General features: G+C 47.5%; 2 protein-coding genes across 4 annotated transcripts; one reads left to right on the plus strand and one right to left on the minus strand.

The window, feature by feature from the left end:
* Window positions 1-568: 568 nt before the first annotated feature.
* On the plus strand, window positions 569-6,308 carry LOC112252026 (oxygen-dependent coproporphyrinogen-III oxidase, mitochondrial). Its single transcript, XM_024422905.2, has 7 exons — window positions 569-1,232; window positions 1,654-1,797; window positions 2,024-2,134; window positions 2,230-2,371; window positions 4,651-4,869; window positions 4,980-5,084; window positions 5,592-6,308. Exons 1-7 carry the CDS (start codon window positions 689-691, stop codon window positions 5,674-5,676), a joined length of 1,350 nt encoding a protein of 449 aa, XP_024278673.1. The 5' UTR covers window positions 569-688; the 3' UTR covers window positions 5,677-6,308.
* Window positions 6,309-9,624: 3,316 nt separating this feature from the next.
* LOC112252027 (transmembrane gamma-carboxyglutamic acid protein 1) lies at window positions 9,625-15,407 on the minus strand. 3 transcript variants are annotated; one of them, XM_024422906.2, is made up of 4 exons: window positions 15,321-15,407; window positions 14,539-14,584; window positions 11,357-11,520; window positions 9,625-10,749 (listed from the first exon to the last, which is right to left on the minus strand). In XM_024422906.2, the coding sequence occupies exons 2-4, from the start codon at window positions 14,546-14,548 to the stop codon at window positions 10,330-10,332; spliced, it is 594 nt and encodes a 197-aa protein (XP_024278674.2). In that variant the 5' UTR covers window positions 14,549-14,584; window positions 15,321-15,407; the 3' UTR covers window positions 9,625-10,329. The 3 variants fall into 3 exon arrangements, with proteins under 3 accessions (XP_024278674.2, XP_042178900.1, XP_042178901.1); XM_042322966.1 differs by lacking the exon at window positions 15,321-15,407 and adding an exon at window positions 14,670-15,076; XM_042322967.1 differs by lacking the exons at window positions 11,357-11,520; window positions 15,321-15,407 and adding an exon at window positions 14,670-15,097.
* Window positions 15,408-21,891: the final 6,484 nt, after the last annotated feature.

Consider the following 21,891-nt stretch of genomic DNA (forward strand, 5'->3'; position numbering starts at 1 on the left):
AACCCCTAAACTTCAAATAACATTTGTCCGCATGGAGACGTTTCCCCACAAGGGAGAATGTTCCATGGTTTTACTATCCTTGTGAGGATTTTAGGTCCACCACAAGGATAGAAGAACCAACCCCCCCCACACACACACACACACACACACACACACACACACACACACACACACACACAAACACACACTTCCTTTCGTGTGCATAATGGAGCAGCTTTTATATTGTACACCCTTTCAAATAAGTTGGGGCACACAGCAATCCTTTTTCTGATCATTTTAATCGACGATTTGTGTGAGAAAAAATGCATATGGCAGAATTTTCTTCACGCTTTACAGGAATAAGAAAAGAAATCCATCAGTCATTATGGGCCAATCACTCTTATCTTGACACAGAGAGCAACCGGTCGCTTGTCACGTTCTGGTTCATAAAGACACGCCTACAGAAAAGCACTGGCTTGTGGGTCTTGCTGTTTGCTGCAATTCACTATCAGTTAAACAAGCCTGCAAAGTCTCATCGGGAAACACCATTCCCCATGCTTCATCGCTCAGTTCAGAGCAAGTACCCCCCCCGTTGCGGAGCTGTCTGCTTGCACGTCTGTCAACTTGTGATAGTATTTTTCAGTTCTTGCTAGATGTCTACCAATTTGTACCTTTTACACTGAGACGATAGCTAGATAATTTACTACTCATGGCTACCATCGTTCTTTATTCCATAAACAGAACGGCGCAAACCACCGTGAGACAATGTTTGATTCCTTATTCAAAGGGAGCTTCCAGAGTCGACTCGCACCTTTCTGTCTTCCTTAAAACTTCAGTCCGCAGGTTAACTTCGCTTCCGAGAGTGAGATGGGTTCCCAACGCTACTGGAGTGCGGTTCATGTCCCTCGGGACAGCAGGCAGAACTGCACCCGGGCGAACCAGGAGAGGCGCAGTGCTTGTAGCTGGAGCAGCAGCGACAGTGGTGGGGTTTGTGGCTAGCGCTACTCACTTTCAGCGAGCTGAAATGGCATCGGTGATCCCCAAAACCGAGGAGGAGGACACGGAGATAGCGGAGAAATGCAAGACTTTCATGTCTCCGCCGTGTACCGATGTCAAAGTTCTGCAGCAGAAGAAAGAAGAGATGTGCACGAGGATGGAGATGCTGATCATGGAGACGCAGGCGGAGTTCTGCAGAGCGCTCGAGGAGGTGGACGGCGGCAAGTTCAAAGTGGACCGATGGGAACGGAAAGAAGGCAAGTGTCTCCCCTTTGGCACGTGCCGATGCGCGCCCATGGATAGACTAGTCAGTCAACCTCTACCTAAATCCAGTGTATAGTCTTACTTAGGCCTATCTGGCAACTATCAACCCTGGCACATTCACAATGACACAAGCAAAACATAGAAGTGTTCAATGAATGTACAAAAACTAATCCGAAGGTTGTCCACCCTGTCCTTAGTCCAGATAGGTCTAGTAACCAGCCACAGCCACACTGTGAACCCATGCCAGTATTGGTATGACAATATAGCAAAGTGCTTGGGGTTTTGGGCCTTTCTTTAGTATAATAACATAAAGTCTGCCTGTCTGTCTCTGTGCTGCCTATATGCTTGTCCATGCCTGTCTGTTTCTGTCTCTGTTCGTCCATTGGTCGGTTGATCCGTCTGTCTATCTTTCAGGTGGCGGGGGCATCAGCTGTGTGCTGCAGGATGGGAGGGTGTTTGAGAAGGCGGGGGTCAACGTGTCCGTGGTGTTTGGGAACCTGACCGAGGAGGCCGCCAAGCAGATGCGCAGCAGAGGGAAGGTCCTCAAAGGAAAAGATGGTGAGTATAAAACCCTCACCGTTCATATCAACCTCATAAACTACAGCAGCACTGTGTGTTGTCTTGCAGTATAGTGTGTCACCTCATGCTACGTGATTCACCCGAGACCAGAGATGGCCATTCTGATAACAGAATGTGTTAAAGGAATCAGGATTGGATCCTTGAGTCGGACTATGGTTAAGATTAATTGAATTCTATTTCATTTCATTGTTTTGTCCTCTCCCAGGCAAGCTGCCGTTCTGTGCCATGGGGGTGAGCTCCGTCATCCACCCCACGAACCCCCACATTCCCACAGTGCACTTCAACTACAGATACTTTGAGATAGAAGAAGGAGACGGTGAGGCTGTGACCTATGACCTTATACCATTCAATAGTCAGAGCTGACATAATGAATGATCACTATTGTCTCTTTCTTTCTTTTCTACCCCCCAGGTACTAAACAGTGGTGGTTTGGTGGGGGTACAGACCTGACTCCTACCTATGTCAATAAGGAGGATGGTGCTCACTTTCACAACAGTCTGAAGGAGGCCTGTGACAAACATCACCATCAGTACTACCCCGACTTCAAGAAGTGGTACGACATGTATCTGTGACACAATGTGAAAAGTGTGTGTGTGTGTGTGTGAGTGAGTGACTACACTGGGTGGGTCTCTACTGTTCAGCAGTGATAAGAAGACTGTTTGTTCAGTGGTATCTAGATATAAAATGACATTGTGAGTGAGCGTGGGTACTGTTCATCTTTGTGTGTCAGTGTTGTGTGGCTTCCTATAGGCTCTGCATTTTAAACATTCAGTTATGTCATTTTTTTTCAGTAGTTGTATTTTTAAATAACTTTTGGTTGCATTTTCATTTAGTGTAATAACATTATTATAACTACCTCTGTCTAGAGTCATTGAAACTAGAGGTCGACCGATTCATCGGAATGGCCGATTAATTAGGGCCGATTTCAAGTTTTTATAACAATCGGAAATCGGTATTTTTGGACACTGATTAGCGTTTCAAACGTCACTCGCTCTGAGACTTGGAGAAGTTGTTCCCCTTGCTCTGCAAGGGCCGCGGCTTTTGTGGAGCGATGGGTAACGATGCTTCGAGGGTGGCTGTTGTCGATGTGTTCCTGGTTCGAGCCCAGGTAGGGGCGAGGAGAGGGACGGAAGCTATACTGTTACACTGGCAATACTATAGTGCCTATAAGAACATCCAATAGTCAAAGGTATATGAAATACAAATGGTATAGAGAAATAGTCCTATAAATACTACATTAACTACAACCGCTTACCTTGGAATATTGAAGTCTCATGTTAAAAGGAACCACCAGCTTTCATATGTTCTCATGTTCTGAGCAAAGACCTTAAACGTTAGCTTTTTTACATGGCACATATTGCACTTTTACTTTCTTCTCCAACACTTTGTTTTTGCATTATTTAAACCAAATTGAACATGTTTAATTATTTATTTGAGGCTAAATTGATTTTTATTGATGTACTATATTAAGTTAAAATAAGTGTTCATTCAGTATTGTTGTAATTGTCATTATTACACATAAATGTAAAAAATCGGCCGATTAATCGGTATCTGCTTTTTTTGGTCCTCCAATAGTCGGTATCAGTGTTGAAAAATCCTAATTAGTTGACCTCTAATTGAAACTAGTAGCTCCACATTTCTACCATGTTTTCACCCCGAGGTCGAAGCCCGCAAGGAAATCGAATTAGCATAATACAAAAATCCCCATAAAAATCTGTCAGTTTTAGCTAGAGAGATGTTTTTACTGTGACAGAGCTAGAGTGGTGTTTGTCAGACCATGAGACATCCCGAAAATCAGTCTTCTCACAAAATCGTCTGTAACATCCGAACAGTTTGGCCTACAAACCATTACGACGTCTCTATGGAAAGACGAGACTTTCACGACCTTTGCTCTACGACCTCCACAAGTGTCAAGAGACTTGTCTAAAGTCGGTACAGCCGATCTGCCGACTTCTGTCTGTACCGCTTGGGTTACACACTAATATGAACCGTTTGGGCTACACCCCTCTGTACAAAGGTTAGAGTCTCAAGGACATGTACACTACCGTTGAAAAGTTTGGGATCACTTAGAAATGTCCTTGTTTTTGAAAGAAAAGCACATTTTTTGTCCATTAAAATAACATCAAATTGATCATAAATACAGTGTAGACATTTGTTAATGTTGTAAATGACTATTGTAGCTGGAATATGGAATATCTACATAGGTGTCAGAGGCCCATTATCAGCAACCATCACTCCTGTGTGGAAACAAAGGACTTTTTTCTGAAACTCGTCAGTCTATTCTTGTTCTGAGAAATTAAGGCTATTCCATGCGAGAAATTGCCAAGAATCTGAAGATCTCGTACAACACTGTGTACTACTCCCTTCACAGAACAGCGCAAACTGGCTCTAACCAGAATAGAAAGAGGAGTGGGAGGCCCCGGTGCACAACTGAGTAAGAGGACAAGTACATTAGTGTCTAGATTGAGAAACGGACGCCTCACATGTCCTCAACTGGCAGCTTCATTAAATAGTACCCACAAAACATCAGTCTCAACGTCAACAGTGAAGAGGCGACTCCGGGATGCTGGCCTTCTAGGCAGAGTTTTATAAAGATAAAGCCACATCTCTGACTGGCCAATTAAAAAGAAAATATAGGCTAAAGAACACAGTTTTGCAGGGACTGTAAATATGAATAACATGGGAAACACTTTATTTAAAGCCTGCTGAATCTAAGTTCCAAAACAATATACCTGCATGCAGGTACAAGTAGTGAGACCATAACATGCAACAGAACATGTTTCCTCAAGCCTAGTTCATCTAAAACACTCCTCCTGGTATGCTGCTCTGTAGGTGTGACCGGTACTTCTACATCCCCCATCGAGGCGAGACGCGGGGAATCGGTGGCATCTTCTTTGACGACCTGGACTCTCCCAGCCAGGAGGAGGCGTTCAGCTTCGTTAAGAGCTGTGCCCACACCGTGGTGCCCTGTTACCTGCCCATTGTCCAGAAACACCTTAATGACCCCTTCAGCCCAGAGGAGAAGGACTGGCAGCAGGTGCGAAGAGGAAGGTGGGTACAGATGAGAGGGCTGTCTGTGTGTGCCATTTAATAAATACACATCTTGTGTGAATTCTCACCATCATGCCTGTCTTCTGTCTGTAACTTGTGAGTGTTTTCAGGTATGTGGAGTTTAACCTGGTGTATGACAGAGGGGTGAAGTTTGGACTGGCCACGCCAGGCTCCAGGATCGAGAGCATCCTCATGTCCTTGCCTCTCACAGCCAAGTGAGTTCTGTGACATCACACGGCCGTGCTGCTGATAGCACTGGTGATTGGGTACTGGGCTGGTGAGGACTGTATGTGGGGTGTGCTACTGTCTACAGGAAGGTATGTGTGTTGTTGAACAGACATGAGAATAGGGATCACATCAGCTTTGTGATCGTCCCTCCCTGATTAATCGTCACCGGTTCAGAGAGGGAAATGCTGGTGTCAATCTACCAATCATATAATCAATTTATTGTTCCAATTAGGAAACATAGTGCACCGCTGCCAGAGTGAGAAACAACGTTAAAACATCCCTAAAACAGATTAATTTGAAAGGAAATGAGAGCTGGCTTCCTGTTGAGTCAAGGAGACGGTGCTCAGTATGTCTGTATGGTGGGTCCTATTGTATCAACCAGAGACGGGCCTGTGGAGTCAACGCATCCAGCTTGGCGCATGGCATTTCTATCTGCAGTCCCTTGAAGTAGTCCCAGGTCTCTCATTCATACTGACAGTATTCTCTCTCCCCAGGTGGGAGTACATGCATGAGCCTCCTAAAGGCACCCTGGAGGCCGATATGCTGGAGGTGTTACAAAACCCCAAGGAGTGGGTCTGACACGGACATTAACATGGCAATAACATCCTGACTCGGCCTGTTGATGACTGGAACAGGTGTCCGTCCCCTTTCGACTGCAGATCATTGCTTTTTCTCATTGGTCAACTCAACTGCAAACTCGTCACAGATACTATTAGCTATAGTGTTCACTGGAAAAAGCACACTCGCTCTTATACTTTGTTTTAATAATGTCTGTCAGATAAGCCTTGTTACCACTACCTGAATTGCTTTATCATGGATGTCTTTTCCTTTTTGGATCTATTGCTTCATCTGTTTTGTCTCTCAGTGCCCTCTGGTTGTTAGTGTTAGCCCTAACCCAGGATGTTTGTCTCTCAGTGCCCTCTGGTTGTTAGTGTTAGCCCTAACCCAGGATGTTTGTCTCTCAGTGCCCTCTGGTTGTTAGTGTTAGCCCTAACCCAGGATGTTTGTCTCTCAGTGCCCTCTGATTGTGTTCACCAGGCAGTCTAGGCACCAAACAGATGGGAGGAAAAACCCTTATTCTCATTTTCAGTTTCAAACTGTTTTCTTCCGTCTGTTTGTGCTGAATGTGTACAAGAAGAAAGTGGATCTGAACCCCTCGGGGTTTGTGGGCTACGCCATTGATGTAAACATAAAGGTGTTTTAATATCCTATCTGTCATGTCATCCACCAACAGAATTTATTAATACAAGTTCTATGAGAAAGTGCATCGTCAAGATTGGAGCCTGTGATCTTCTGTTCTCTAACTCAGGATCTAGTCTGGTGAGCCAGAAAGGGGGGTGGGCACCAGGATTGTTTGGTTACATACTTAAAGAAGCTAGTTGGGCAGCCTGTTTAACAAAAAAAATGTAAACGACACAAATTAGTCTTTTGACCAATAAGAAAAATTGTCACATGCCAAATACAGTGAAATGCTGAATACAACAGGTTTAGACCTTATAGTGAAATGCTGAATACAACAGGTTTAGACCTTATAGTGAAATGCTGAATACAACAGGTTTAGACCTTATAGTGAAATGCTGAATACAACAGGTTTAGACCTTATAGTGAAATGCTGAATACAACAGGTTTAGACCTTATAGTGAAATGCTTCCTGACAAGCCCAGCTCTGAAAAAGACGAGATCTGACGTGATTGGCCCAAAGACCCATTAGTGGAAAAAATATAATAATTGGGCTGCCTGTGTAAACGCAGCCATGTTAGAACCAGGGGTGAATTCACACGAAGCAAACAGTGGTCAGGTCTATTTAGGCATGGTTAAGGAATCACTACATATATAGTTCAGATTGTTTAAACAGCTTTTTTAAATAGCTGAGATGAATGTCCACAGAATGGATGAAGATGGTACTCACATCATGCTTTTCTATTTTAAAACTACAAGGAAAGTGTTGGATAAATTTGGAGGCACTTACAGAACATGGCTCCACACATTTGAAAGTATTTTATTACAAATTAATTCAAGCTCAGTACATATCCAAAGGTTTACCATATATTTACATGAATGTATTTGCTTAAGGCATTGTAAAAACAGAATTTCAAAAGGTAACAGTACAATAATAGGTCATGTCCAGAAACTCATCTTCTACCACCTATGTGTACACTTAAAAGATCTGAAATGATTGGACAGATGTAAGCAAAATAGCAACTATTCCACTTAGCCTATCAGAGGGAAAGGTGGAACTATCACCATATTGCTTTAGCACAGGGCTGGGCAACTGACGGCCACCCTTTCGAAGGCCATCAGATCAATAATATAATAATAATGGGAACTGTCAGGGTATCAATTTACTACTGTTGAGTTGGAATATAATACACAAAGTGCAATTTCCAAATGTGGATGTGCATCAGCAGTTTCTCTTATGTCAAGTCACTGATAGTCATTCAATTAGCTCATGTCAGCTAAACATTTTTAGATAGCTGGCCACTAAAACAAGCAATCTAAACCTTTTATTATGGTAAAATTATAAGCCGGAGGCCCCTATTGATTTTGTTAATCTCAATCATATTAAAAACTACAAAAAAATCTCTCCACCCTAATGCAAAATGTGCCAAATTGCAGAACATTTGCTGTTAAACTACCCCATGGCAAAATGAATAGAATTGCATGAAATGAAGTAAACATATCTGTTGTCAACCTGGAGAGCTACCCTCCTGTAGGTTTTCACTCCAACCCTGTTCCTGGAGAGCTACCCTCCTGTAGGTTCTCTCTCCAACCCTGTTCCTGGAGAGCTACCATCCAGTAGGTTCTCTCTCCAACCCTAATCTAGCACACCTTATTCTAATAATTAGCTGGTTGATGAGCTGAACCAGGTTAGTTACAACAGGGGTTGGAGTGAAACTGTACAAGAGGGTAGCTCTCCAGGAACAGGATTGGAGAGCCCTGATTAAAAGGGTAGGGGCCATTTCTGGACAGGGCCATAAACCCAACCAAAATGTCTACTTCAACCAGCACATCCCAATCACAGGTCATATAGCATAGAGATAAGTCCTGCAGTTCCACAGGTCAACAAAATACATCAGTCCTCTCATACATCTGCAGTGTACAGATTACACAGGCCCCGTGCACACTCAAGTCCTACAACTGATGTATAACGCATTTGGCACAATGGTTGTGATGCAACGCAAAAAAATCTCAACGCTGTGTGATTATTTTTGTAGAGACACGGCACAATTACGGTGTAAACATTGTTGTGCAGACAAAGGCCGTACTTCAATACGTAGAGTGTTGTTGACAATACACCTTTTTATTTATTTTACCTTTATTTAACTAGGCAAGTCAGTTAAGAACAAATCCTTATTTTCAATGACAGCCTAGGAACAGTGGGTTAACTGCCTGTTCAGGGGCAGAACGACAGATTTGTACCATGTCAGCTCGGGGGTTTGAACTTGCAACCTTCCAGTTACTAGTCCAACGCTCTAACCACTAGGCTACCCTGCCGCCCCAAAGGCAATGTTCCCACCGTTTGCTGAGATCGCATTAACAGTACACGTTGCAATGTCGGCACAATCGGGAATTACTGTTAAAATGTCAACGCGGATAAGATTGAACCCCGGTCAAACTACATGGTCTCAAGAAATTAGTGTTTACAGGGCCATCGTCATATTACATGTATCAATATCACTTATAATAATGAATATTACACAGATATTTAGTGTTTAGGATGTCTACATTTAGTCCCCCAGCTGCATAATTGGCATGTAAAATATACAGTCGCCCAAAAGCTGACGACATTATTGGTGAGTATTATTGGTAGTGCTGAATAGAACCAAACCAACTGCCACAACAAAGTGCCTTCAGTCACACACCTCATGTTATTCACACCATTATTATCAATGTATTCGGTGCTGTTATCCGCAGTAAAAGAAAAATGCGCTCTCACACACATACACTGTGCGTAGTGACATTTAATACTGTATGTAGCCCAAAGAGAGAAAATGGATAATTGTCTGTAGCTTCCTGTCCCCTCACAGGTCACGCTGCGCTCCATGCCAGCACAGCTCCCATAGTGCCACACGGAGACGCTATGCCCTATTTAGTGCACTAATACCCATATGGACGAGTCAAAATTAGTACACTACATAGGGAATAGGGTAACATTTGGGATGCACCCTTAGGGAATATGGTCTGAGAATATTGACTGTCCCTGACTAATTCATATGACGTTGGGATAGATCCATCCAAGTCTATGTGTACAAAGCTACTACTGGCTAACCAAAATGTATGGCAAAAATTACAACTTTTTTTCACAATTCACTCCCCAAACATTCAAAACAACATACACACGTGTGTGTGTGTATATATATATATATATATACATACACACACACACACACACACACACACACACACACACACACACACACATGCATATATATATATATATACACACACATACATATACATACACATATATATACACACACACACACACACACACACACAGATCAGAAAGCACACAGCTTGAAATAATACTTTTTAAATGTTCATGTTTTGAAAATAACTTTAGTTATCAGATTTGATATATTTGTCTCCTTTTTTAGAAGTATGGAAATCAGAACAGTTCTTTTTTTACTTTAGACCATTCATCAAGCCCCAAACCTCCAGCGTACTCATAACATCACTGATGTATGGCAGTATGGTTAAATAACTGTACATTTGGGTATAGCAAAATCAAACATTTGGTATCATCTTCACCATCACTCCACCCCTATCCGATGGTCAGTGCAAGCATCAACGTTATTGCATCCAACATCTCTGTGTTAGTGTAGTAACATAACAGTTAGAGGGAGGTGAGCAGGAGGGTGAGACCGGGCAGGAGGATCTAAGCTCATGTGTCAAACTTATTCCACTGAGGTTTTCCCTCCTCCCTTCCACTGAGGTTTTCCCTCCTCCCTTCCACTGAGGTTTTCCCTCCTCCCTTCCACTGAGGTTTTCCCTCCTCCCTTCCACTGAGGTTTTCCCTCCTCCCTTCCACTGAGGTTTTCCCTCCTCCCTTGGACCTGACTGACGAATGAAGGTCATTGATTAGTTAGTACCTCCCCTCAGCTGGTCTGAATTGAGAAGAAAAAAAAACAAACACCAGCAGACAGACGGCCCTCCATGGAATGAGTTTGATACCCCTGATCTAGCTGGATGGGGGCCGGTTGAGACAGGGGGTGGGAGGGGGGGGTCACTTCACTTCCCATGGCCAATGATGTCCTCATACTGAGGAGGAGGCTCTGTCTCTATGTGCACATCTGTGTGGCCGACCGCCTCGTTGTAAGACGGGGGCGGGTCTCCTCTGCCTCCCCTCGCCGACGTGACCTCCGAGCCCGGGTCGGCGGGGCTGCTGTTGACGCTGAGCTCCGAGTGGTCGTGGAGGTCCCGCCCCCACCGGTCCATGGAGACCAACGATAGGGTGGGGTCCCGGTGGGAGTGGCCCAGGGCGGGGTTGCGTTCCGAGCGCTTGCGGGAGTGGCAGCGCCACACAGTGATGGCCACGCCGGAGATCAGGAGCACCAGGAGCAAGGGGAGGATCAGGTAGAGGGAGTGGACTCTGCCCTCCAACTGCTGCCCGCCACTGCTCTCCCGCACATACTCCTCCCAGAACCGTTGCTGCAGCCAATCAGAGAGATACACCGTCAGAATTATCCGCTTAGAATAAACTCAGGGGGCATTGAGTTATATGTTGAAGAATATAACAAAGAAATGAACGTAACAGATAATCAAGATTTCACTGTAATATGGAATGTTAAAGAAATGCCATTTCCATCTGCAATGTTCTGAATGTCAAGCTCCAGAAAACACACACACAGCTGTCCGTATGTACTACATCCCTCTGCGTGACTGACTGTGCCTTCCCACCCCTGACAATAGTTTGTGTAATGATCCTCTCCCTACTGAGCAGCTCGCTCTCTTTCTCAGGGAGTCAGCTGCTCTTCTTGCTGACCATCATCCCTTCCTGAAAAACAGGAACATTCCACTGGCCAGCACACTGGAGTAGGACTAAAGTGTTTTTGTTAGAGTGAGAATGTGTGTCTCTCAATAAGGGAGCAAAGGCAACAACAAAGAGCACTGTGTGTGTTGAATACGGGTTGGGGTCAATTCCATTTCACTTTAGAAAGTCAACAAGGTAGTCAAACATTCAAATTGTCCTTAATGCTTATCATTTACTTCCTGAATTGAAATTGACCCCAACCTTGGTTGCATGCGTCTCACTCACAGTTTTCTCATCGTTCTCAAAGGCCTCCCTGGCTTCCTCGTATGTGCAGATCTCCTCTCTGCACTCTCTCTGGATGTTGCCCTGACGGATCTCCTCTAACAGGTAGCCGTTGTCCCTGCGCAAACGCCTCAGCACTGTGTTGGCGAGGTCCGACGGCAAGAACACTGTCAGAGAGAGAGTGACACGGGAAGAGAGCGCGAGAGCGAGGGACGGGAAGAGAGCGCGAGAGCGAGGGACGGGAAGAGAGCGCGAGAGCGAGGGACGGGAAGAGAGCGCGAGAGACGGGAAGAGAGCGCGAGAGACGGGAAGAGAGCGCGAGAGACGGGAAGAGAGCGCGAGAGACGGGAAGAGAGCGCGAGAGACGGGAAGAGAGCGCGAGAGACGGGAAGAGAGCGCGAGAGCGAGGGACGGGAAGAGAGCGCGAGAGCGAGGGACGGGAAGAGAGCGCGAGAGCGAGGGACGGGAAGAGCGCGAGAGCGAGGGACGGGAAGAGAGCGCGAGAGCGAGGGACGGGAAGAGAGCGCGAGAGCGAGGGACGGGAAGAGAGCGCGAGAGAGAGGGACGGGAAGAGAGCGCGAGAGAGAGGGACGGGAAGAGAGCGCGAGAGAGAGGGACGGGAAGAGAGCGCGAGAGAGAGGGACGGGAAGAGAGCGCGAGAGAGAGGGACGGGAAGAGAGCGCGAGAGAGAGGGACGGGAAGAGAGCGCGAGAGAGAGGGACGGGAAGAGAGCGCGAGAGAGAGGGACGGGAAGAGAGCGCGAGAGAGAGGGACGGGAAGAGAGCGCGAGAGAGAGGGACGGGAAGAGAGCGCGAGAGAGAGGGACGGGAAGAGAGCGAGAGAGAGGGACGGGAAGAGAGCGCGAGAGAGAGGGACGGGAAGAGAGCGCGAGAGAGAGGGACGGGAAGAGAGCGCGAGAGAGAGGGACGGGAAGAGAGCGCGAGAGAGAGGGACGGGAAGAGAGCGCGAGAGAGAGGGACGGGGACGAGGAAGAGAGCGCGAGAGAGAGGGACGGGAAGAGAGCGCGAGAGAGAGGGACGGGAAGAGAGCGCGAGAGAGAGGGACGGGAAGAGAGCGCGAGAGAGAGGGACGGGAAGAGAGCGCGAGAGAGAGGGACGGGAAGAGAGCGCGAGAGAGAGGGACGGGAAGAGAGCGCGAGAGAGGGACGGGAAGAGAGCGCGAGAGAGGGACGGGAGAGCGCGAGAGAGGGGGAGAGCGCGAGAGACGGGAAGAGAGCGCGAGAGACGGGAAGAGAGCGAGAGCGGGAAGAGACGGGAAGAGAGCGCGAGAGACGGGAAGAGAGCGCGAGAGACGGGATGAGAGCGCGAGAGACGGGAAGAGAGCGCGAGAGACGGGAAGAGAGCGCGAGAGACGGGAAGAGAGCGCGAGAGACGGGAAGAGAGCGCGAGAGACGGGAAGAGAGCGCGAGAGACGGGAAGAGAGCGCGAGAGACGGGAAGAGAGCGCGAGAGACGGGAAGAGAGCGCGAGAGACGGGAAGAGAGCGCGAGAGACGGGAAGAGAGCGCGAGAGACGGGAAGAGAGCGCGAGAGACGGGAAGAGAGCGCGAGAGACGGGAAGAGAGCGCGAGAGACGGGAAGAGAGCGCGAGAGACGGGAAGAGAGCGCGAGAGACGGGAAGAGAGCGCGAGAGACGGGAAGAGAGCGCGAGAGACGGGAAGAGAGCGCGAGAGACGGGAAGAGAGCGCGAGAGACGGGAAGAGAGCGCGAGAGACGGGAAGACGGGAGAGAGCGAGAGACGGGAAGAGAGCGCGAGAGACGGGAAGAGAGCGCGAGAGACGGGAAGAGAGCGCGAGAGACGGGAAGAGAGCGCGAGAGACGGGAAGAGAGCGCGAGAGACGGGAAGAGAGCGCGAGAGACGGGAAGAGAGCGCGAGAGACGGGAAGAGAGCGCGAGAGACGGGAAGAGAGCGCGAGAGACGGGAAGAGAGCGCGAGAGACGGGAAGAGAGCGCGAGAGACGGGAAGAGAGCGCGAGAGACGGGAAGAGAGCGCGAGAGACGGGAAGAGAGCGCGAGAGACGGGAAGAGAGCGCGAGAGACGGGAAGAGAGCGCGAGAGACGGGAAGAGAGCGCGAGAGACGGGAAGAGAGCGCGAGAGACGGGAAGAGAGCGCGAGGGACGGGAAGAGAGCGCGAGGGACGGGAAGAGAGCGCGAGGGACGGGAAGAGAGCGCGAGGGACGGGAAGAGAGCGCGAGGGACGGGAAGAGAGCGCGAGGGACGGGAAGAGAGCGCGAGGGACGGGAAGAGAGCGCGAGGGACGGGAAGAGAGCGCGAGGGACGGGAAGAGAGCGCGAGGGACGGGAAGAGAGCGCGAGGGACGGGAAGAGAGCGCGAGGGACGGGAAGAGAGCGCGAGGGACGGGAAGAGAGCGCGAGGGACGGGAAGAGAGCGCGAGGGACGGGAAGAGAGCGCGAGAGAGGGGGACGGGAAGAGAGCGCGAGAGAGAGGGACGGGAAGAGAGCGCGAGGGACGGGAAGAGAGCGCGAGAGAGAGGGACGGGAAGAGAGCGCGAGAGAGAGGGACGGGAAGAGAGCGCGAGAGAGGGACGGGAAGAGAGCGCGAGAGAGAGGGACGGGAAGAGAGCGCGAGAGAGAGGGACGGGAAGAGAGCGCGAGAGAGAGGGACGGGAAGAGAGCGCGAGAGAGAGGGACGGGAAGAGAGCGCGAGAGAGAGGGACGGGAAGAGAGCGCGAGAGAGAGGGACGGGAAGAGAGAGCGAGAGAGGGGCAGGAAGAGAGACGCCCGTTGTGATACAGTCTGGATTCGAACCAGGGTGTCTGTAGTGACGCCTCTAGTACTGACATAGTGTCGTAGAACACCTTGCCACTCGGGATAGAGAGGCAAAGAGGCAGAGGTTGATACAAAGAAAGTAGAAAAAGAAGGAAATGCCTACTAACTACATTTCTGTATGAAACAAAAGCTTATTTGATTAGAAAGGCCAACCATGGCCAGCATAAGGGAAACTAGCAGGCAGACTAACAGGCAGACAGAGCAGCCCTCTGTTAAGCTGATCTGGGATCAGACCAGAGGCTGTGGACAGGAACCATATTGTGTTTATACGCCCCAGGAATGCCTGATTAGACTCACTTAAGGGAGAGTCGGCTAACATTTGTATTTTCCTGGGTAAGCCATGTTATGGAGTTTAAACAAGGCCCTTCCCAACTTACCACTCCCCATGATTCCTTCTGGTCTGTTTGGGATGGGTGACAGTGTCTGTTGATAGAAAAACAGTTACCAACTTTAATGAGTAGAAACGGGTCAACAGCAGAGTCATACAACAGTTGGTTCAGATATTTACAGAATTCCACATATCCAAACTAGAAAGTAGGCCATCATTTCCACTGGGTGTTTAGTCCACTTTCCCCATAGAGCGTCAATGTCCACTATTATTCCCATTTAAGTCCTGCCCTGACAACCGTCCAACGGAAATGGCCGTCACAAGCAGTGTGCTGTGAATTTCAGACATCCGTGGCTAAAAACCGAATGACCCGAAGCTAACCAGGGTGACAGGAATGTTACTGCCATGACGGAAAGAGCCTAAAAGACCAACACAAATGTAATAAACACAGCGCCGTACGCGCCAGCTCTGACCGTCTCCTGGAAAGCGGCACCGGATGTCAAATTGTTCAACCTTTATTTTAGAACAATTAAAACAAGTTATATTGACTGCGATATCAAATACATGATGTAATCTTTGGCGATATTATTATTATAGCTGCCTATGTGTGTCATGGACATCTGAGATTGACGCTTGTCTTGCTAACGGTTAGCTTGCTGACAAGCGGATGATTTGTATCAAATCATTTCCTGACTGATTTTCTACATTGTAACAAGCGACTCCTATCATTCCAATCAGGAAATATTTCCACGAGCCGCTTCAAGAACACACGAAATATTCAAGGCATTTATTTGTCAAATGAAAATGTTAAAGAATGTAACTTTTTTTTACCTATTGTCCTTTAGGAATGCGCTCTATACTCCAGTATTGCCTCGACGACCATTATATTGCTACGCACGCGCAAAAACCCGTTCAGAAGTTTTTTTCTTTCTCCAGTTTAAAGGGACAGTCAACAGGAATTTTAGCCACCAAATTTTAGCCAGCAGTCTGCACTAGCCTACCATAGTCTAGGCACTAAGCATTTTAGAAACAAAATGTGTGCTGCACTGTGCACTGAAATGACAAATCAACTAAATGATCTCTTGAATAACATTATAAAAATATAAACTATACCGTACAGTGCTAATTGTTGGTCTCAGTAGCATCAGACTATCAAGGCAGGTAGCATTGTGGTTAGAACGTTGGGCCAGTAACCTAAAGGTTGCCAGATCGAATTCCCAAGCGGACAAGGTATATATCTGAACAAGGCAGTTAACCCACTGTTCTTAGGCCATCATTGAAAATAAAATAAAAATTCTTAACTAACTTGCCTAGTAAAATAAAACATTGTAATCAGGATTCTCACAGGGGAATAGCAAGGTAATGAGTGGATCATCACACATGAACCCCTTATTCCTAAAAAAAGCCTTTTTCCTTGTGGGGACCAGTCCCCACTTTTCCTTGTTTTACTATCCTTGTGAGGACTTCAGTAACCAACAAGGATAGTAAAACCAAACACACACACACACACAGGCATTCATTCAAGCAAGAACAAACACATGATTGATTGTTGTTGAAATGACAGTGATTCAACCATATTTTCCCCAGTGGGATGCATGATACATACCATATCTAACCATGTGGAGCATCTCCCGTCTGCACCTCTGATGCAATTCTAAAGCCTTGGGGTATTGTTTTAAGGTAAACAAAAGGTTCCAACCAAAACAACAGAGGTGGAAGGTCGACCCGACGACAAAGAGGATTTTATGTCTCTCTATATTTTGGTCATTGCCAGATAATAGGTTTTTAACCACACTATCATAGATGAAGCAGAAATGTGTAAATTTGAGTGTTTGATGTGATTGTTTAAACAAATTTCATTTTTTTTGTTTCATAGATCCAATGTCATGGTGAATTTTTATGTTGAATTCCTGTTGAATATGTGTTAGTTGACAACTCAACCATATGTAAATAAAAAATACACGTTGAACTGACGTCTGTGCCCCAGACCTAGCGCCAGGATTAAGTGACTAAGGGGGCAGTTGAAATTGGCGAGGGGGCTAAAAGAAAAAAATCTTTGGGGGGTTCTTGCATCTGAATTTGATTGTTTTCCTTATATCAGGCTATACCACAATAAACATACAGTTCAAATGCAGAGACTCCGAGATCATTAAGTGGTTTTGAAATCTGCCGCCTATCTCTTATGCGCTGTAGCAGCACAATGGACAGCACATGACAGCTGGGCCGTTGTGGTCATATAGGCTACAAGATAGATAGGGCAATTCACCTATTACAAACAGCCTATGTGAATGTAGCTGTACACACAGCTGTCTTCACAAAATCATGCAAAATAATACATACTAAATGCTGAAAGTAGTAGCCTAGTTATTCATGCACGCAAACAAAAATACTGAATAGCAGTTTGGCTTAGAATATCATGGCACAACTGCAAATGAATGAGAACAGAACAAACCAGCGGTACCAAGTAGTAGGCCGAGTAAACAAAATATCCGGTTGATAAAGACATGACACAATCTATATTTAGGATAGTTACAGTTACAGTAAACCAACACAGTAAACAAAAGGCAAATGGAGATCCAAATAACCTCAACAACGTCTACAGCCTACAGCCTACTACAGTGAGATGCAGCCTACAGCCTACTACAGTGAGATGCAGCCTATAATCTACAGTCTACTACAGTGAGATGCAGCCTACAGCCTACTACAGTGAGATGCAGCCTACAGCCTACAGTCTACTACAGTGAGATGCAGTCTACAATCTACAGTCTACTACAGTAAGGTGCAGCCTACAGCCTACTACAGTGAGATGCAGCCTACAGCCTACTACAGTGAGATGCAGCCTACAGCCTACTACAGTGAGATGCAGCCTACAGGCTACTCAAATCAAATCAAATCAAATTTATTTATATAGCCCTTCATACATCAGCTGATATCTCAAAGTGCTGTACAGAAACCCAGCCTAAAACCCCAAACAGCAAGCAATGCAGGTGTAGAAGCACGGTGGCTAGGAAAAACTCCCTAGAAAGGCCAAAACCTAGGAAGAAACCTAGAGAGGAACCAGGCTATGTGGGGTGGCCAGTCCTCTTCTGGCTGTGCCGGGTGGAGATTATAACAGAACATGGCCAAGATGTTCAAATGTTCATAAATGACCAGCATGGTCGAATAATAATAAGGCAGAACAGTTGAAACTGGAGCAGCAGCACAGTCAGGTGGAAGTTGAAACTGGAGCAGCAGCATGGCCAGGTGGACTGGGGACAGCAAGGAGTCATCATGTCAGGTAGTCCTGGGGCATGGTCCTAGGGCTCAGGTCAGTTGAAACTGGAACAGCAGCATGGCCAGGTGGACTGGGGACAGCAAGGAGTCATCATGTCAGGTAGTCCTGGGGCATGGTCCTAGGGCTCAGGTCCTCCGAGAGAGAGAAAGAAAGAGAGAAGGAGAGAATTAGAGAACGCACACTTAGATTCACACAGGACACCGAATAGGACAGGAGAAGTACTCCAGATATAACAAACTGACCCCAGCCCACCAACACATAAACTACTGCAGCATAAATACTACAGTGAGATGCAGCCTACAGCCTACTAAAGTGAGATGCAGCCTACAGCCTACTACAGTGAGATGCAGCCTACAGCCTAATACAGTGAGATGCAGCCTACAGCCTACAGCGTACTACAGTGAGATGCAGTCTACAGCCTACTACAGTGAGATGCAGCCTACAGCCTACTACAGTGAGATGCAGCCTACAGCCTACTACAGTGAGATGCAGCCTACAGCCTACTACAGTGAGATGCAGCCTACAGCCTACTACAGTGAGATGCAGCCTACAGCCTACTACAGTGAGATGCAGCCTACAGCCTACTACAGTGAGATGCAGCCTACAGTCTACTACAGTGAGATGCAGCCCACAGCCTACTACAGTGAGATGCAGCCTACAGCCTACTACAGTGAGATGCAGCCTACTACAGTGAGATGCAGCCTACAGCCTCCCACCGTGAGATGCAGCCTACAGCCTACCACAGTGAGATGCAGCCTACAGCCTACCACAGTGAGATGCAGCCTACAATCTACAGTCTACTACAGTGAGATGCAGCCTACAGCCTACTACAGTGAGATGCAGCCTACAGCCTACTACAGTGAGATGCAGCCTACAGCCTACATTCTACTACAGTGAGATGCAGCCTACAGCCTACAGCCTACTACAGTGACATGCAGCCTACAGCCTACTACAGTGACATACAGCCTACAGCCTAATACAGTGAGATGCAGCCTACAGCCTACTACAGTGAGATGCAGCCTACAGCCTACTACAGTGAGATGCAGCCTACAGCCTACTACAGTGAGATGCAGCCTACAGCCAACAGCCTACTACAGTGATATACAGCCTAGAGCCTAATACAGTGAGATGCAGCCTAATACAGTAAGATGCAGCCTACAGCCTACAGCCAACAGCCTACTACAGTGATATACAGCCTACAGTCTAATACAGTGAGATGCAGCCTAATACAGTGAGATGCAGCCTACAGCCTCCTACAGTGAGATGCAGCCTACAACCTACAGTGAGATGCAGCCTATAGCCAACAGCCTACTACAGTGATATACAGCCTACAGCCTAATACAGTGAGATGCAGCCTAATACAGTAAGATGCAGCCTACAGCCTACAGCCAACAGCCTACTACAGTGATATACAGCCTACAGCCTAATACAGTGAGATGCAGCGTAATACAGTGAGATGCAGCCTACAACCTACAGTGAGATGCAGCCTATAGCCTACAGCCTACTACAGTGAGGTGCAGCCTACAGCCTACTACAGTGAGATGCAGCCTACAGCCTACTACAGTGAGATGCACTCTACAACCTACCACAGTGAGATGCAGACTACAGCCTACTACACTGAGATGCAGCCTACATTCTACTATAGTGAGATGCAGTCTACATCCTACTACAGTGAGATGCAGCCTACAGCCTCCCACCGTGAGATGCAGCCTACAGCCTACCACTGTGAGATGCAGCCTACAGCCTACCACAGTGAGATGCAGCCTACAGCCTACCACAGTGAGATGCAGCCTACAGCTTACAGCCTACTACAGTGACATGCAGCCTACAGACTACTACAGTGAGATGCAGCCTACAGCCTACTACAGTGAGATGCGGTCTACAGCCTACTACAGCGAGATGTAGCCTACATTCTACTACAGTGAGATGCAGCCGTCAGTCTACCACACTGAGATGCAGCCTACAGCCTACTACAGTGAGATACAGCCTACAGCCTACTACAGTGAGATGCAGCCTACATTCTACTACAGTGAGATGCAGCCTACAGCCTACTACAGTGAGATGCAGCCTACATTCTACTACAGTGAGATGCAGCCTACAGCCTACTACAGTGAGATGCAGCCTACATTCTACTACAGTGAGATGCAGCCTACAGCCTACCACTGTGAGATGCAGCCTACTGCCTACCACAGTGAGATGCAGCCTACAGACTACCACAGTGAGATGCAGCCTACAGCCTACAGCCTACTACAGTGACATGCAGCCTACAGCCTACTACAGTGAGATGCAGCCTACAGCCTACTACAGTGAGATGCGGTCTACAGCCTACTACAGCGAGATGTAGCCTACATTCACTACAGTGAGATGCAGCCGTCAGTCTACCACAGTGAGATGCAGCCTACAGCCTACAGTCTACTACAGTGAGATACAGTCCACAGCCTACTACAGTGAGATGCAGCCTACAGCCAACAGCCTACTACAGTGATATACAGCCTACAGCCTAATACAGTGAGATGCAGCCTAATACAGTAAGATGCAGCCTACAGCCTACAGCCAACAGCCTACTACAGTGATATACAGCCTACAGCCTAATACAGTGAGATGCAGTCCACAGCCTACTACAGTGAGATGCAGCCTACAGCCTACATTCTACTACAGTGAGATGCAGCCTACAGCCTACAGCCTACTACAGTGACATGCAGCCTACAGCCTACTACAGTGACATACAGCCTACAGCCTAATACAGTGAGATGCAGCCTACAGCCTACTACAGTGAGATGCAGCCTACAGCCTACTACAGTGAGATGCAGCCTACAGCCTACTACAGTGAGATGCAGCCTACAGCCAACAGCCTACTACAGTGATATACAGCCTAGAGCCTAATACAGTGAGATGCAGCCTAATACAGTAAGATGCAGCCTACAGCCTACAGCCAACAGCCTACTACAGTGATATACAGCCTACAGTCTAATACAGTGAGATGCAGCCTAATACAGTGAGATGCAGCCTACAGCCTCCTACAGTGAGATGCAGCCTACAACCTACAGTGAGATGCAGCCTATAGCCAACAGCCTACTACAGTGATATACAGCCTACAGCCTAATACAGTGAGATGCAGCCTAATACAGTAAGATGCAGCCTACAGCCTACAGCCAACAGCCTACTACAGTGATATACAGCCTACAGCCTAATACAGTGAGATGCAGCGTAATACAGTGAGATGCAGCCTACAACCTACAGTGAGATGCAGCCTATAGCCTACAGCCTACTACAGTGAGGTGCAGCCTACAGCCTACTACAGTGAGATGCAGCCTACAGCCTACTACAGTGAGATGCACTCTACAACCTACCACAGTGAGATGCAGACTACAGCCTACTACACTGAGATGCAGCCTACATTCTACTATAGTGAGATGCAGTCTACATCCTACTACAGTGAGATGCAGCCTACAGCCTCCCACCGTGAGATGCAGCCTACAGCCTACCACTGTGAGATGCAGCCTACAGCCTACCACAGTGAGATGCAGCCTACAGCCTACCACAGTGAGATGCAGCCTACAGCTTACAGCCTACTACAGTGACATGCAGCCTACAGACTACTACAGTGAGATGCAGCCTACAGCCTACTACAGTGAGATGCGGTCTACAGCCTACTACAGCGAGATGTAGCCTACATTCTACTACAGTGAGATGCAGCCGTCAGTCTACCACACTGAGATGCAGCCTACAGCCTACTACAGTGAGATGCAGCCTACAGTCTACTACAGTGAAATGCAGCCTACAGCCTACTACAGTGAGATACAGCCTACAGCCTACTACAGTGAGATGCAGCCTACATTCTACTACAGTGAGATGCAGCCTACAGCCTACTACAGTGAGATGCAGCCTACATTCTACTACAGTGAGATGCAGCCTACAGCCTACTACAGTGAGATGCAGCCTACAGCCTACTACAGTGAGATGCAGCCTACAGCCTACTACAGTGAGATGCAGCCTACAGCCTACTACAGTGAGATGCAGCCTACTACAGTGAGATGCAGCCTACAGCCTCCCACCGTGAGATGCAGCCTACAGCCTACCACAGTGAGATGCAGCCTACAGCCTACCACAGTGAGATGCAGCCTACAA

Source organism: Oncorhynchus tshawytscha, linkage group LG06, assembly GCF_018296145.1.
Source record: "Oncorhynchus tshawytscha isolate Ot180627B linkage group LG06, Otsh_v2.0, whole genome shotgun sequence".
NCBI classification, from domain to species: domain Eukaryota; kingdom Metazoa; phylum Chordata; class Actinopteri; order Salmoniformes; family Salmonidae; genus Oncorhynchus; species Oncorhynchus tshawytscha.

Bases quoted from the DNA above. Each gene is read 5' to 3' on its own strand.
- LOC112252026 (XM_024422905.2), top strand. From the start codon at position 689: ATGGCTACCATCGTTCTTTATTCCATAAACAGAACGGCGCAAACCACC. The intron at 4,870-4,979 runs GTGGGTACAGAT...GAGTGTTTTCAG, and splicing joins CAGCAGGTGCGAAGAGGAAG to GTATGTGGAGTTTAACCTGG. The intron at 5,085-5,591 runs GTGAGTTCTGTG...CTCTCTCCCCAG, and splicing joins TCCTTGCCTCTCACAGCCAA to GTGGGAGTACATGCATGAGC.
- LOC112252027 (XM_042322966.1), bottom strand. The intron at 11,521-14,538 runs GTAAGTTGGGAA...TCTCTCTGACAG, and splicing joins AGAAGGAATCATGGGGAGTG to TGTTCTTGCCGTCGGACCTC. The intron at 10,750-11,356 runs GTGAGTGAGACG...GATTGGCTGCAG, and splicing joins TTGAGAACGATGAGAAAACT to CAACGGTTCTGGGAGGAGTA.